Source organism: Formica exsecta, unplaced genomic scaffold (assembly GCF_003651465.1).
Source record: "Formica exsecta isolate Colony F162 unplaced genomic scaffold, ASM365146v1 scaffold333, whole genome shotgun sequence".
Classification (NCBI taxonomy): domain Eukaryota; kingdom Metazoa; phylum Arthropoda; class Insecta; order Hymenoptera; family Formicidae; genus Formica; species Formica exsecta.
In genome coordinates, this window is record NW_021850582.1 from 416190 (window position 1) to 434392 (window position 18203).

The following is an 18203-nucleotide window of genomic DNA, read 5'->3' on the forward strand; positions in this document are numbered from 1 at the left end:
GATATATATATATATATATATATATATATATATATATATATATATATATATTTAGAAGTTTGAAAGAAAGGGAAAAAATTTAACTAAAAAGAACGAACCTATTGTAAGTTATTTTCTTGGCGAATTCCTGTCTCTCGTCTCTCCCTCCCTCCCTCGCTCTCTCTATCTCTATCTCTATCTCTCTAAATTTTATAAAGTTTTCACACACACAGAGGAGCGGGATGCGGGATTCTCTTTATATTCTCTTACACTGCTGTTTCAGATAAGAGAGAGAGAGAGAGAAAGAGATGGAGTGGAATGATATTATTGCAATTATATGTTGAAAAATATAATGAATCACAATCTTATAAATAATTTTAATAATAATAAATTGTAATAACAACTGCACTCTTAATAATTCTTATACATTTGTTTGTATATATATATTATATTGAGATATGTGTATAAAATTTTTATACATATTATCATGCATACACACACACAATATCTTTTATTTTCTTACTTTAAGACAGTAACAGATATTCCAATATTAAGTAAATTAAAAAATACTTGACAGAGCTATAAGATAATTAAATATTTGTCATTATAAATAAGGAGGATAAAAAGTGATAATATACAAAATAATGACACAAGAGATATATAATAACACAGTGTGTGCATTTGCCCATTGAGAAAATACATCTGAAAAAATAATATTCATTTATTGCGGAATTAAATTATTATAAATTATAATTGCGCATCAATATGTATTATTAGATGTCCCAAGATATATATCTTAAATTTCTCGAGAAAAGATGAGAATATGTATAAAAAAACATGTCAACAGTCGGTTTTTTTGGTTTTTTTATTTTATGTATTCACAAACGTTACAATTGTTGACTACGTGTACGAGACTCGCAATCCACACGACATATCTCATTACCACGTTATACATTATCACTCATCTGGGTCAGCTATGGCCCTTCTAGGTATTGATTACGAATTATGCTCTCTCTCCGTCCCTCTCCAATTTTCTAAGCCGCGATATTCGTTCGTAATTTATTACATGTGTGTATGTGTAAACATGTATATCTATATATAAGTATATTATTGCGTATATTTACATGTAGGTCGACGCATCTACTATTCTACTGAGCCATGTAGATTGGTCGAACGTTTTTTTATTTTTTATTTTTATTTTATTTTTTTTTTTTTAGACGGCGATCTGTGCAAAAAACGTTCTACCGGTCCACGCAGGTCAATACCAAAATTTGAAAAAATATGCAATATCATCTTCAATGAAAGGCTTGGACTTGGTTTATTTATCTTTATTATCGGTCTCGCTCTTTGCTTTTCGACCGGCCCCGATTTACCTAGCAGCTGCTACGAACGAGTCCTTTATTTCTAGCAATTTCTAAATGTATCCTACTTAAAATTCGCAGCGCTTTTCTTTTTCATCGTTTGTGCATGCGTCTGCAAGTGCATATGAGAGTGCGAGTTTTTTTATAACAATCCGGAAGATTCTTCTCGAAAAGGCACTATTGTATACGCAAACAAAATCCACGTTTTCAAACTAGTCTATTCGGTGTCTGTCCCGAGCTTTTGAGTATGTGTATGCATCAATATCTGCGAAGCGATCTCTAGGCGCGGCCGGATGAGATCTCTAAAATTATTAGATGAAAGAGTTCGCCAATTCATTAATCGGTTGATTCAAACAGTCATCGAACTGTTGCGTCATTCAGTCGCCAATTTTCTCGTTTTGTTTTTTAGGAGATACCGGGGCTACCATTTGCGGTCTCGAAGCGACGACTAGACTTTACATTGAAATAATTTTACAAATATGATATAATCTTGTGATTTATATATAACAATTTGTAAGATTAATGACTGTATGGAATGAGAAAAGTTAGTAAAATCGATTGTATGAGTTAAATATTTCACTGGGCGAAATAATTGCGGTATATGAATATAAGTAGATAATGAAAAATAATATGTCGATAATAATATATTATATATATCATAATATATATTATATATATATTATATATATATAAAATTTATATAATACATATTATAATTATATACATATATATTGAACAAAAAGTAAATGCCGTTTTTTCGTTCTTCATCTATTAGCAAAAAACGGAACAAACTTTCTATTCAATCTAATATATTACATCATATATTATTATATATATGTGTTTTCACACATATTACATATATAAACATAATCATACCTCTCGTAATATTTCTCTAGTAGTGTATAATCTTTATATGAAATATTTTTTATACATTTTTTTCTCTTAAATGTTAAAGCCAGAAACCAATAACCTTACCCTTTTTATAGCATAAGCCTTAAAAGTAAAATTAAGATTTATTAGCAATATATAAGTAACAATGTAAGAATTTATATATTTGTATATATATGTATGTGTATATATATATCTCGTGGCGCGGCTCTAAGTTAATATCAACTTCGGATAAAAATTATGTACATTATTATGTTACACCTTGATTCCTTTTTTTCTGCAAAGAAAATGATGTTGAATGATAGTATAATGTACGTGTGAGACACAAAACAACAGTACATTTCTAATAAGAAAAATCGGAGTCGAGCACTTCATTGTTAATCTTTTCAACATTAACGCGTTTCTCTTTTCAGAATATACATGTATACATATATGTCTCTTCTCATATTCAATGATTTTCAAAGCACGCCACGAGGAACAACCCTTTATATAAGCCGATTATATATAGTTTATTAACATGTTAAACTTAAAGTATCAAATCTTATCATTATGTGTCACTTGTTTAAAAGCTATAGATAAATTTAAATCACTAAAAGTCGAGTTATGGGAATATATACAATATAATAAAGATGTATTTTTTTTCACGGTTATTTGACTTTTTCCGGTCGCCTCTGGGACAATTATTACTATGTCGCGAATAAATAGATTGGAAATTATTTGTGATAACAACTCGTCATTTGCGCGATCGCTCTTTCTTTTTCTCGAAAATATTTTTATCTTTATCATCCTCGCGCATTAAAACAACAAGTTTATTCTCGATCGTTCATGATAACATAAACAAAACATTAAGTGCATAGAGTTTTGTCGTACATATGTAATATATTAATAATTAAGACAAAACGAGATAATATTAGTATACTTTTCCTTCGTTTTCGTGAATCGAGATCTTTCTCGAACAGAGACTTTCAACTGTTGCTCTGTTTGAAAATTGTGTGAGCTTTCATCATTACTACGTATTCGTGCAAGCAACATGAATGTACAGGGATAGTGAAATAGTGAAATATAACAATAATCGACAAGAGTATTCTTTCTTTCTTTCAAATCAAGAATAATTAGTCTCTCGAGAGCAAACTACACTTTTTTGCAATAGCGATTAATAAATTCATGTTTCCTAATTGCGCAGTGTCGGAGCACATTAATAAAAGTTAAAGAAACGTAAAGTTAAAGACGTTACGTCTCATACTTTGACATGTCATCAATAGCATTTTTAAGTATCCTTTAAGAAATTTTGAAACATTACAATTTAATTTTAAATCAATGAAATCCAATCAGTTACGAGGCAGAATATCGAAAACGAAATTTCGTAAAATCCGTTTTGAATTACATTCTATCTCGTAAAAAAAAAGTTTCATTCGGAAGACAAAGGAAGGACGGGAAAATTTCAAAAAACCAAATATTTCTCGAACGGAATTGTATATTACATCATTCAACGTGTCATCCGTAGTTCAGAAAATTACTTATATAGTCCGCTTATATTAAAATTATGCACGAGTTTTATTCGTTTTTTGCTCTCTTTGTATTTATTTACATATATTGGAAAAGAAAGAACGATGGCCAAGCAAACGCGATGACCGGTTGTTAGTACAATTTCCGATCGATTTGTCAGTCGCAAGATCGTAATAACTGTACAGAACTTTTATTTCTTACGTCTAACAATGCGTAATATAACGAGGCGACGATACATGGCTATCGTTTCGTACGGAAGATATTTTCACATTTGCACAATATGTATCGCACCGCCTATGTCGGATGTATCGGTAATTCCCTCTCAAAAGAGTGCAATGACTCTTCACTTTTAAGAGACAAATAAGCTTTCCGCCTTGATCGTGACGGATTTTTTTTTGTTTCGGAACTGGAGGTTAAATTCGTTCTTTGGCAGTGACTTACGATTTACTTGCCTCGTGAGGCTTCGTGAAGGAACCAGAATTTTGTCTATTTTGAGGCTGTTGCTTATTGAGATCTCGTTGGTCGCTCGACGATGCGGAATTATTTCGTCGTCGAGGATGACATAGCCTACTAGAGCCATAAGAACCAGCCCTATTTCGAAACTGCGATGAACTTGTAAAGTCTAAACATGATTTTTGCATGTAGCTATCAGATTTCGTTTCATTTGGCAGTGTGATGGTGCTACAATCGTCTAATAGCACGCCCGCCAGAGAATCTTCTCTAGCGCTTTCGGAAACACTTCTGTGACGTAATCTGGCAGCTTGGAGCATTTCATGTATTCGGGGCTATAAGAAACAACACATACATATATGATGTAAAACTGTAAACCTACTATTAATGCTTTAAATGCTTAAAACAATTAATTAGTACATGAATAAATAAATAAGAATGCTTGTCTACGATAATACTCACTTTTACTACTCTGAAGTCTTCGATACTTTTGAATTTTGACAGATATTCTTCCAATTTAGAATCTATATGAAGCTGATCAGAATTCTTATAATACTTTAAAAATGCCCAGAATTTTTCCAATCCATACAGTTGTCCTGTTAAACAATCAATTAATTTGTTAATATTAGTAATATTATTTATTATGACAGTTTAATATGTATATAAATATGTACAGAATATGTGTATTAATCACTGAACTCTATACATACTGCAACGTGCCTTCCTATATAAGCCTGGTGTAAATGTGCGGGCTGACAAAAAGGGCGTGACCTTTTGTCTCTTTTCTCCTTAGGCTCTTGAAAGCCTCCATTTTTGATAGTATAATCACCTCTAAAAGTTTGGTTGATACCAATGGTGTATGTATATATATATATATATATATATAGTCGACACTACTGCCACCATAAACTTTTGACGGTGATTATACCACTAAAAAAGAAGGCCTACAACAGAAAGAGACAAAAGGTCACAAAATGCCCTCTTTGTCATTCCGCATCTTGAGTAACACGGCGCTTTCCATATGTATAGAGTTCAATGATATGAATATATGTATATCTTGATGTATGTCAAGTTATTTTCTTGAATGGAGATTGTAAAACTGTTAATATTAAACTCCACTCATAGGACAAGAATGTCCTAATGAAGTTAATTAGTTAAACACTTCCATTTGCTTTTGCACAAATTTACCGTTTAACCACAATCATACGATTTCATAGCTAAACAACCTATTTTGTGCTAATATAATAGAAATATGAATATAAAATTTGAATAAAATCTTGACTTACCACTTTCGTAATCATATATCGTTTCTATTTCAAAATCTTTATACAATATATGCCTAAACTTCTTTTCCAAGCCATAACTATAAAATCTGAAAAGACATTCCACTCCATATCGGTATCCTTCGCAGGCATCTTCTTTGGCTATAGTTCTGAATTCTTCGTACATAGTACGATTAAAATTTTCTCGCAAGAAGAACGACCAGAAACGGAAAAGGGTATTCATTTCTTGTGATTGTCCAATACCTAATCGCTTGCGCTCTGGAAAAAAAAAAGGTACATGAATAAAAAGTTTTATTAGATATTAACATGTGATTTATTTAAATGGCAATCAGATAAATTGTATTTCCGCATACGGATTTTCTCAGTCGGGAAAAGAAGACAAGACAGATTCATCATCTTATATACAATTGTTTAAATTAGTAACTTGGAAAAAATCTTGTAATCACTGATACCTTTCAGGCAGCGTGAACGATACTTGTGATACGCTTGTTGAGTAAATCCGTTATCTTTCAACAAAGCATGACTTGGATGCTCGCTAATAGTGGGAACACTTCCATAACTGCTTGCAAGATAGCCTTCATTAGGACTTGTACCTGCGCTACTCCTGAAATAATAAATAAAAGAACATACCTAAAGGATATATGCAAAATAAAATCGGATTTTCATTTTTCTATTAATTATTTTCATTCAGATACAAATCTTTCTACAAAGTAATCTCTTCAGTCGGGAAAAGAAGACATATAAATATAGATATTCCATCATATTATACACATACACATACAAATCACACATATTCCTTATCTATACAAAAATAAAAATATCAATAATGAGAAAACTAATGCGAATAAATAATATCAATTAATGGGATATCCAATCAAAATAGTTAAAAAACAGAAATCTTGTAGAGATATTTACAATGACGTCTATATATTTATTTTAATAAACTATATTTTTAATTTACAAGCTACATTAATTTTCATTGGAAGCTAACAATGATACAATTATCTTTCTGGAAAACTTTAGATCTGGTTACATGTCCCAACATTTTCTATATATTAGCGTTTGTTTATTCCAAGGATTCACAAAAAGTATGTCAAACATTTTATTCGTATTTTGATTTGCGTTGTAGATTTTCTTCAACAGAGACAAATATACTATATACGTACCCCACAGAATGTGTTCGTGGACGGTGCTCTCGAACATCCATAATCCAACCAACATGATGCTCCACTGGAGGATTATTGCTGTGACGAGTTTTTCGTTTTCGTGGTGTTGTCGGATCAACAGACGGTTCTTTTACAACGGCAAAGAAACGAGATGCGGCTCTTCGTCCTTCTCTCGTCTGTGATTTCTCATTCCAACGACTCTTTTCCGGCCTATGATCTTTCTTCTCCAGACTTATACTTGGAAGCTATCAAACGCAAATAGTAATATAGTTTTACAATATTTGTTACAGAGAGGTGAACTCTTTTGTTCTTTTACAAAACTTGAAATACCTGTAACGATAAAGTGGACTGTAGAATCTCTAAATCTTCTATACAGGAAGGAGGTGGCGGTGGAACTTCCGGATTCGCTTTTCTCGGAACTTTCGGTGCCATTTTTTCGAAATCTTCTTGACTAATCATATTAATTGTCTTGTAGCTTCCAATGGACGAAGATGAGCCATACTGTGTGTAACATCAATTTGATAATCATCCCAGATTCATTTGTTTTTTGTTGTACTTTAAATTGGGGAGAGAGAGAATAAAATTATAATCTTACCCTTTGATTATTTTGCCTCCACAACTCATCCTCGTAATAATATAATCCATCATTAATAAGTTGCTCCAAGTCTTGAGTCATTTTCACTCTTGTAATCCAATCTCCTGTTCTATCATGTCCTTCATGCTTTGGGATTCTAGATGATGGAGGATGGGTTTGCGTAAAGATAAGTATTTTATTAATATCTCTATCTGATAATTCGTAATCCTCATCATCTTCGGACCTGTATTCAAAATATAGATATAAGTACATAAGATATCAGTAGAAAAAATCCATAAACAATATAAAAAGATTTTGAATAATATCTTTAACTATCCTCTTCTTCACAATACAGTAATAAAACTATAAATAATTCGTAGAGAATTGAAAGATATTTCTATACTTTCTAAATTTTGCAAATTCATAACTTTGTGTGTGTGTTATAATGTACAAAAATATAATTATTTTTTTTGAAGTTAGAATAAAGTACAAAGTATCTTTTTTTTGGCAATATTTGAAAAGATCATATATTGAAAATATTATATATTGGCAATAGTAATCCCAATATTAACTGACCATTCCGAAAAGGCATTATGTCGACCAGTCGGAGGCGGCGAGTCGAGTTCTTCGTCAAATTGAAAATTTAATTCTTCTCGTGTTTTACTTCTGGTGTTCTCAAACTTCTCTTTCTCTTCAGATCTATCTTTATGTGGTTGTTTAACTTTTCTTCTCACCTATGAATAATTTTTTTCCATATAATATTCACGCGCTTTTTAAAACACAAATATTCTAAATATAGCTCAACAATATGATACAATAAATATAATGAAGACGATTACCTCTTTCCAAGTATTGTCGCTTGACATATCTGATTCTCTGTTTATTTGTTCTTCTGGCAAGCTGTCTGAAGTGGAAGACTCTACCATGGATGGTAATATATTGTTTATCTTGATAGGAGAATTATTATTAAGAGAAAAGAGAGGCATCGTTATACTATTCGTCAATTTATAATTTTCTTCTTTTATTTTTTCAAATTGAATTTCGTTTTTTGTTTCGTTGCTTTCATTCATAGCAGTAAATCCATTAGTTCTTTCCGTCAAGTCCATTGGTACAAATTCTGGTACATCAGGATTTAAAATTTCGTTTGCCATTGGAACGGAATAGAAGGATTCAAAAACACGAGGAACTGCGGGAATGGGTATCGCGAGTAAAGGCTTTGCAGCAGGGCAAAACGTAGTTTTAGAGGTAGGATGTATTACTTCGTTTTGAGATGAGATCGATTGTTGTGAATGATTCGAGATGACCACATTGCTGGCTATGTCTGAGATAGGCCATTTTAAAGGATCTAACTTTGTCCTAATCTGAAAAGTAAAAATTTAGATTATTCGGAAAGGGTCCATTATGCGCAGGTAGAAAAGTACATCATGTTAATTGTTAATATATGTTGATAATTGTAAATATATGTAAAGAGGTCTACTGTCAAACCCCATTCATTGAAATAAGTTCTAATGGTGTTAGCGAATCCTCTTTTATTTGCTCTAGCACAAATTTTGTATCCAACATACATAGGTATGTTAGAATTTTTTTTTAATATGTGCCATACGTACATTCAATTTAGTTAAATATATGATATTTCATTAATTTGAAATACATTTGTGATACCTTGTATCCATCTTCAAATTCTATCACCTCCAATTTGTCAGACTCCATAACTGCGGTTATCACCAAATCTATATCCATTGTTAAATTTTGTACACGTTGAAAAGATGCGATCAAAGTGAGAGGCAAAAATCCTTGAGCATTCATTTTACGACGAAGAAAGAAGTCTTTTACAAGATTTTCTTCACAGAAATAATACTCTCTGTAAGAAAAAAGTGAGATTATTACGAGAAATTACATATAAATAAATTGTATCAATGAAATAAATGCAAGAAACTTACATTTGTTGTCGTATACACTCTTTTAACGTAGGGATATCCATATAATTTGCATTAAAATAGCAAGTCCCCATATAAGGTATCATATACCCAGTATCTGCATGTTCGTATTTATGTGTCTAAAAAAAAAAAAAAGAAGAAAAGAAACATGATATCTCGTCGTAAAAAACATGCAATACGAATATATACGAACTTTGAAAATTTTCAGTTCTACTGTCATTTATAATCAGAATATTGTCAGATAGATTCCCACTTATATTGTAACATCATTATTAATATAGGGATGATAATTTAGTGTAATAATTAAGATTTTAATATTAGCGAGTAGTTACCTGTATATAGTCCGTTGTAGCATAATTTGTATATTCGTGATCGTGTCGATGTCTAAAACCAGCACGGCCACGCCCGCCCCGTCCTCTACCTCTATAACTTCTTCCAGCGCGTCCTCGTTGATTATATCCTGACGATCTATCGTAATCTCGTTCGCGCCAGTGCTCGCCATCATTTGCTATTTTTATTACATTACAATTATTATTCATATCAATTTGTTTTCGTTATAACAATTATGCAATGCATTAGTGATTATTATATATGATATTATTATGTTGAGAATATAATTTTACCTTCGCCATTTTTTTCTCTGTGATTCTGAAATCTCGGCGATCGCATAGTACCACGGTTTTGTAGGTCTATCTCTAGTGGGACCCATTTTTGTTTATTCGCTATAAAAACGCGATATCAGAATAAAATGGCGTTGGATATCAAGAATAATATTTTTTGTTTAGACTTCCAATTGGAGCAATCACTTTGATGAAAACAAATTTATTACAAGAAGTTTGTTAAATTGTTATTTTGTCAAAATAAGTAAACTGCACGCAGATCGATCTCCTTACCTTTTTTTTTCTTTTCGCCATTATCTGTATGCTCATCGCTATCATCTTGACAATGGTTCTGCTCTTTATTTTCTTTACTTCTGCTTTCTATAGTGTTATCTGTTTTAAACGTACTTGGTTCATCATTGATTACACCATTTTGCTTCAAAGGTGATATGGTTGCTTTTTTCTAAATCACATAAAAAATTATTGTATAAATTTTCATTAAAAAATGCAGTGTAATTGCAAATTAAGAAAAAGAGATATCGCTCAAAGAGCGCACGTGTAGAAATGCTGAACATTTCTCAGACGTAAGAAAATTTCTCCTCTGAAATGACATAACATTCCATTTCTCTAGCAAAAATTCTACACTCACAGATTTATTAATAAATCACGCAAGCTCTAGGTTTTGCATATGTCTACTATATGTCCAAATAAATATTATTTAAAATAGTTAGACAAAGTGGAATCTTAATATACTGTTCTAATGATTATTATTAAAATAGCAAGTTTTTACTAAAAATAAAAATTAATTGCACTTATATATAATTAAAGATAACTGTTTCCAACAAAACATCGATGATGATACGTACCTCTACTTGCGTTCCTAAGGTGGGCCAGTCTCCAATGTTCGTAAAATCACTTGCCTATTGCGTCAAATGTTATATTATTAAGACAGTATAATACATTAGTGACGTAAGTAAACAGGTACCTCGTTATGCAATTTTTTTTACATTTTTTACACTTTTAATATTTTTAAATAAGAAATATACACATGCAAATATATTATTTTACGCGCCATAAATGATATATCTAACTTAATATATCATAGAAATTAAGAGAAATTATATCTTTTAAGCTTATTATTTATTATACAGTCATGCACGTAAGCTATAAAATTTATTATCTTCCGAGATAAATATGTACATGTTTGCGCACAGATGAAAGAAGGTAAAAATATTACATACGTTTTGATTAACTCTTCTTCTATCTCTAGGAGCTCTGATAATTGTGGGCTGAGCACTCTCTTCGACACCATTTTCTGCACAGCAAAAAAATCATATTTACATATAAAACTTATTCTATGCGCAAAAGTTTTGCATCCTTAAATTTTGTCACAATTTAATAAAAAGAAGAAAAGAAAACGATACAACAGTTATACGAAGCAGTTGTATGTATTTGTTTATTATATAAGCATAAAGATATGAAATACAAAAGATATTAATAACACAAATTCTCAATGACGTATATATATATATATATATATACACGGGCGTGTTTCTTGAATATTTTTATCTGTAATATCCGATATCAAATCGGAGAAGAAAAATGGAGCAGATATAGCCAAACACAAAAATCTAATGTCAAAATTTATTTTTAATTTTATTGCTTATTAAATGAGTTAATTATCTCCCTCTTTGTTTTTATTTCGTAAAAAAATTATTCTTATCATTCTTATAACTATCATTGCAACGGGTGAAATATTAATTTAAAGAGACAAGTTTCGAGAAAACCATGTAATGCTATTCCTCATCATAATCAAAATGTGATAGAGGGTGATTAAATTAAAGAAATTAATATAGCATGCGAGAGAGTAATTTAAAAGCCATATAAACTCTCTTTGAAACTGTACATATATCATTACCATCATGTCATCCAAAAAGCTTATTGTCACGTAAATAACATCGAATTTGCATTTCGTACATTAACATAATATGTGCGTTTAAACATATCCATAACAAATTATGATTAGACATCATTTTATTCCTTTCGCCTTGCACTTTCTTATCTACTCATGAACTTTTACAGTCGATGTGCCCACAAATCGACAATACTATGTACCAACGCGCCTTCGATCTTCGCGTAACATCGTTAAAATTAGATGTTGGTACTCGCATCCATGGGACGAGAGACTCATTTGATCCGATGAGTCGTAGATTAAGGGGTTTAATTAATAAATACGTAACTTTTATATTCATTTGTTGCGTTAAACTTTTATACATTTTCACTTGTGTTTAATTCAGATATACATATATACGGACACGTCTGTATATGTTTACAAGAAACTATGAAGATTGTGAACGATGAACAACAAAATATTGATTATAATTGCGCAATTATTGCGTCAGAATATATAGTCCAATAAAGAGATCCTGCAACGAAATAACTAGCCAGCAAATTCTTATTGAAACTGTCGCGCAAGAAATTCTCCGCGACGAATACCGTGAAGAGGAAAGAAATATAGAATTCGTGGCTCGTGACGATGAGAAAACTGGAACGTTTCTAACAATAGACAAAAATAAGATTATGCGGGAAACAAAAGAACACACTAAATTCATATACTACAATAATTCTAGATTCAATATTCTAGAAAAACATAGAAATTGGATAAATTACAATGATAATCCCACGAACATTGTAGTATGTAATTAAACACGTAAATTCTTGTATATATTATAGTTTTGCATATATTTATTATTTTATCATGTTAATTATCTTCTGTTTGTTATAAAAAAAAGAAAAGAATGAATTAGACATTAAAGACATGGGATTTTTTGTTATATTTGACATTTGAATCTTTTGTTATATTTGTAGCTCTTATCGTATAATAATATATCGTTTGAGTTTTACCATTGTCTTTATTAATCAATAATATTCATACATCAAATTTTGGAATAATCAATAAAAATTTGCCTCCTCAATTTGATCAAAAAGCAAGGAATTGTAGGATCGAAATGGCCGAGTGAGACGTGATCAGATTTCGTGATTTCTGTTTGAATCGAATTATTTAATCCTGTCTCGATGCTGAGTAACTTCGGAGAACGTTAAAGCCAGAATGTAATCATGGAAAATTGCATATAATTATTGATGATCGTAGACGTCTAAAACGATAAACAACGATCCAAACGTGAATTGAACATTTTCTTTCAAAATATACGCAAAATAAAACTCTCTTTTCAATAAACGCATTAATAATTCATTATCTCTTCATTCTGATATATTTGTGATTGCATGCTAGAAGCCGTGCGTGATACATTTTTGTCGATATTTCTCTTCCAGAAATTATATTTATAATATTAGATTAGAATGCGCGATAATATATGTCACGAGCATATATTATAATAACTTCACATAAGTTTATCACGAATGTACCGATTTGAACTGACTGGAAATTATAGGCAAAATTATCGGAACAATAGGTAAGATTTTTAAGTCATACATAAAAGCTGAAATATATTCGTAAAGTTTAATGACTTAGTTGAATCAGAGATAAATATTTTTATGATAGTCGTAATAAGTAAAAATGTTTCGAATAATCTAAAAGCAGTAAATATACAGGGTGTCCCAAAGCACTCTTGACAACGCTCGTGAGCAGGTAGAGAATTGTCAAGGGTGCTTTGGGACATCCTGTATATATACAACCAAAATATATATACGATTGTAAGTTAAGAAATATGAAATGAATAGCTCAAATTATTTAGTCTAATCAAATCGTCGCTATCAACTTGATCCTTGGCATTATCGCTGTTTTACACATTATGAACTAATGTGCATAATGAAAAAGATAGTGCCGACTTACGTTTAAAAGTGTCGTTTCTACTTTGGTTTATCTTCATTGCGGCCTGTTATCGTCACGTTAGATTCATTCAATCCGATTCGTTTCGTGCGCTAAGTTGCAGTTTTATTAAATTGTGATTTTAATTGCATCAGCATTAAGAATACCGGTAGTATCAAACGCAGAAAAAAATATAACTCCATACACTTTGATGCAACAGAGAATGCAGTCACAGCTGCAGATTGCGAATTGAGAATAGACGTTATGCAATATCAAAACCCGATAAATAAAAAAAGAAATCTGTTTCACAAATTTTAATTTTCACCGTGAATAATTAATTGAATGTGTTAAATATATAATGTATAATGATTAAAGGTTCTTTATTATTCGATGAAGCCAAATGTAACGAAGCCACGTAATCGTCACGTTATTCCAATTTCGTCGAAATATAAATTCGCGAATTCTTTGAACACGATTTCGATATTGCATCTTGCAATAATCAACGCGACAAAACGCAATGTATTGCGATCGATGCTGAAGTCGTGTCGACAAGCCACTGAGAGCAGGTTGATTTAAGAAGCGAATCAACGATTACGACGAACGACGATGGAGCTCTGCTCGCAATGGTCGAGAACGTGAATACTTTCGACTAATGTTGGAACGAATAAGTACAAAAAGATATATATGTCGTGTATATCATGTGTATATAAAAATAAAAAAAAATAAAAAAATAAAAAAAAAACGAGGAATGATACATGAAAGAATTATATAACATTTTTTCGATATTCTTCTTGCGAGAATTTCATCATCATTCGATTGTAATTTATTCATGTGACATATCAAAGTGTAATGTGTATCATTCTTTCAGTGCAATATTTCTCAAATATCTTTCTTTCTTTTTTTTTTTTTTTAATATCGATGTCTTATAAAAGAGCAAGTTTCGGTAAAATACATGTATAATCTTATTTTATTTCTTTCTTTATTACTCTAGTCGATTCAATTTTTTTTTTAGCTCCGAACGGGATATATTATTAAAGCGGAATATTTGTCGCCGCATAAATAAAGATTACAATGATGAAACTAAATTGGGAAACACTATCCTCTACCAACCCGAAACGCCTGAGTATATTGATCGAAAGATATTTGTCGGACGAACATTCTAGCTCCTATTCGACCGTCCCGGAACAGGTTTCCATTCTCGCGACTCTCACTTTCTGCGACATATTTTAACGTGGATCGAACGCAGGGCTATTGGTCAATTGCAATAAGACCAAGGCCCACATTCTCACATTACACATTACACTGAATGTGTCTGCTCGCTAAAATCTCATCTCATTAATCGCATGTTGTAATTCTCATATTAGATACATATAAGTTTAAAAAAAGCAACACTAAATACAGATCAATGGACGGATTGAAGATGCTGGATAAAAATGAATTATAAAAGCTACCTTATTAATTTTAAAAAGGTACCTTAATCGTAATATATAATATTTTTGTTCACACATTTGTGCGCAGAATTCAATCGAGCATATCCGTTGACAAGAATATAAAAGCATAGAGTTTATTTATATGAAAAAAAAAAGTATATAAAAAGCATTAAAAAAATATAAGAATAAAAATGCAGATTTAAATCGTTTAAAGCCTCCAGTTTTAGAAATCGATTCGATCTTTCCAACAAGAGGAACACATGAAGAACGTCTGAGAACACATGCAGACTGTTAATTAAGACGCGTCATGACCGGACGCTTCTCTATCTCTAGTAACTGCATTGTGTATCGCAACTTACTATTACGACGTTGAAAGAATGTCAATGTCGTTGCCCTCGTAATATTCTCCCACGCTCGTCCCATGTGATCGTAATAAATGGATCAATTGCAATGGTCCCGCCCGCAGATTCGACGAATTTCGCATTGGAAATCCGCGTGCGGCAAGCAGACGTCGACACGTGTGTCGTTACATTATCGCTGTTTTTAATAACAATGCTGATCAAACAGTTTGTTACACGTTAATATTTTCGCGCATATAAATACATATTATATATATATATATCAAAAAAAATTATGAAATTGTGTAAAAAAAAGTTAGACTGGGATGTCTCGTAAAAAATATCCTTTTATAGAAAGATTTCTCTTTTTTTTTCCTTCTTACCGATATCAAATTTATTAATATCTCGAATTTGATTATGTACTTCAGAAAATCAGATATCTTGAAATATCACATCGGAAATTCTATAGGAAATATTTTTATAGAAAAAAATAAGTCCTTGCTTAAAAATAATCTTTTTCCCATAATTTCGCCAGGCTAGAAAAACTTGTTACATTAAAAAGTTTAACAAAATAAAAGTTTTACCAAATTGCAGAAAAAGCAAATAATTCCTCGTGATAAAAAAAACTTATTGATTTGTCCCGCGAAAAGCAAATCGAATCTTTCAATATGCAAATAAATTGACGAAAGTAACACATCAATCGCCCTATGCCAACATGGACATTCTTCTGGTGCCACGTATATCTGAAACGTGTTGGCAATGTAAAGATAAGACTGCCAGTCAGACGCTTACCATTTTTATTATCACGATTATCGAACATCCAAAATACCGGCGTATGCCACATGAAATTAAACTATTTGATTTCAATGTCCAAAAGTCTCTACACTTTGACATTTGTATATTAGAGCAAAAAAATTATTTAAAAATTTCTTATTAAATTAATTAATAAGTAATACAACATAAAAATTTATATATGATAAGATGAGATTCTATAGGTAGATAAGTAGATAAATGTAGGTATTTCGAGTGCAAAATTTTCTCCCGAGTATGAAGATGATAGCAATTGATGAAATTCAATAGTATGTAAAAATGATATGGCGGTGGTATATTTTATCTGTAGATTTCTTTTATCTCAATTTTTCAACGCTCGCACATTCACGCGTTTCTATTTTCACGCCTCACGTTTCGTAATATATATATCACCCGATACAGCCCTCCCGTACAGTTTGCCTCGTAATCTCTTATGACATATTTTTAAGCATTCACACACACTCCGAGCTAAAAATGTGATGACAAATAGAAAATAAATTAAAATATTGTTTTTGACTTTGTCTGTTACTGGAAGTGTTCTAATTTGAAATAGCCTTTGTTTTAAACATTATAGAGTAGATTTACATCAGCGATTTTTTAATATTTATGCGATTACAAACATTGAAAAACATTTTTGACAATAATTAGGTCCGATGCAAATAGACAATCGTACTTTCTCCTTCCTCGAATTTAATATGGAGTTTATGTTAAGAAATCTTTAAGGATTAATTATCACAAGATATTTAATGTTAAAAATTATAATGTTATTGGAGAAAATAATATTTAATTTGAAATTTTTATAAAGAAAAGACGTAGAAAGAAATTTACATCGTGTATATGATACAATCTATTTATACATAATATCCCGTATATTTCAACACCGCTTCTCGAATTTCAACGAAACTGCTCAAGCACGAAGCAACATACTAATAAAATAAGAAATTTTCGCGCGCGCATGTGTACGCGACAAATTAATAATTATGTAATCGTTATCAGAAACAGTCTCGCAGGGGGGAGGAGCTAATAGCTATCGGAAAGTTTGGAGAAAGACGATAAGAAGTTATTTGATAATCAAGACGAAATACATGGCCGCGTATAAAATTCATAAAGCTTTACTCTTGTCGATAGCGTAATTAATATTCCTGCATACGATCCAGCTTTAACGACATAAAATACTTGAACATAAATATTTTGTATAACAAGCATCGCGCAAAATTAATCAATTTTATGTTTGTCAATTCAAGTATAAAGTTTATACAACTCAAATTCAAAATTTACATGTTATTCGTTAAACATTAAAAGCAATGAATACTGTATTTTTCGAAAATGTTTGAAAGAAAATTTAAGCCTACGGTTATAATAAATTACACTTTTTTATGAATAGTTTGTACAATCTTTTGTTCAATTTTTACTTTTACAGATTTTTAAAAGAATCTATACTAATAGCAAGAATAGAACCAAAAACCGGAGAGGTTCTTTTCTATCCCGAAAAGAATGGTGTTGACCGTATTATTTCGCATAAAGAAATTTCTACCTGAAGAAAATTTAATGTTCCGTTTCGTATAGCATTAGTATAAAAAATACAATGCTGTGCTCATTTTTCTTGCCGTTAGCTAACGGATATTCAAAAAGTGTACTCTCTCGAATATCGAATATTCTCGACTATTTTATTAATAATTTCGTATCAATTCATTAATGATTTTGGATAATAGATAAATGCAATGTCTGTATTATTATCTATTATTAGTTTAGAATAGCTATGTACATAATTTTGGGTAATTGGGTATTACGCACGATATAAGAGATTAAGAACTTTAAATTTACAACATATATCTGGCTAAAAACGCGTGTAAGGATTGGATATTTTAAATACAGAGATTATCATCCTACTATCATACCATCCTATAATATTGACCGTATTATTGGAAATGAAAGAATCCTATAAAAAGCGATAAAACAAATTCTTGTAAATAATTAAAAAGAAAAAAAGGGAAAGTGTGAAACATGTAAGATTGGCTTTAACAGATAAGGCAATGAATTTAAAAAAAAAAAA

At 31.0% G+C, this 18203-nt stretch overlaps 1 protein-coding gene across 1 annotated transcript; it reads right to left on the reverse strand.

Moving 5' to 3' along the window:
- Positions 1–2723: 2723 nt before the first annotated feature.
- Positions 2724–15590, reverse strand: LOC115238345 (la-related protein 1B). Its single transcript, XM_029812077.1, has 17 exons — positions 15362–15590; positions 10985–11058; positions 10610–10663; positions 10038–10206; positions 9768–9866; positions 9477–9652; positions 9148–9263; positions 8870–9068; positions 8047–8568; positions 7784–7941; positions 7229–7451; positions 6964–7134; positions 6634–6878; positions 5920–6071; positions 5471–5725; positions 4647–4780; positions 2724–4519 (listed from the first exon to the last, which is right to left on the reverse strand). The coding sequence occupies exons 1-17, from the start codon at positions 15423–15425 to the stop codon at positions 4172–4174; spliced, it is 3159 nt and encodes a 1052-aa protein (XP_029667937.1). The 5' UTR covers positions 15426–15590; the 3' UTR covers positions 2724–4171.
- Positions 15591–18203: the final 2613 nt, after the last annotated feature.

Bases quoted from the DNA above. Each gene is read 5' to 3' on its own strand.
- LOC115238345 (XM_029812077.1), bottom strand. From the start codon at position 15,425: ATGGGACGAGCGTGGGAGAATATTACGAGGGCAACGACATTGACATTC. The intron at 8,569-8,869 runs GTATCACAAATG...TTTACTTTTCAG, and splicing joins AATTTGAAGATGGATACAAG to ATTAGGACAAAGTTAGATCC. The intron at 6,072-6,633 runs GTACGTATATAG...TTATTATTTCAG, and splicing joins CCACGAACACATTCTGTGGG to GAGTAGCGCAGGTACAAGTC.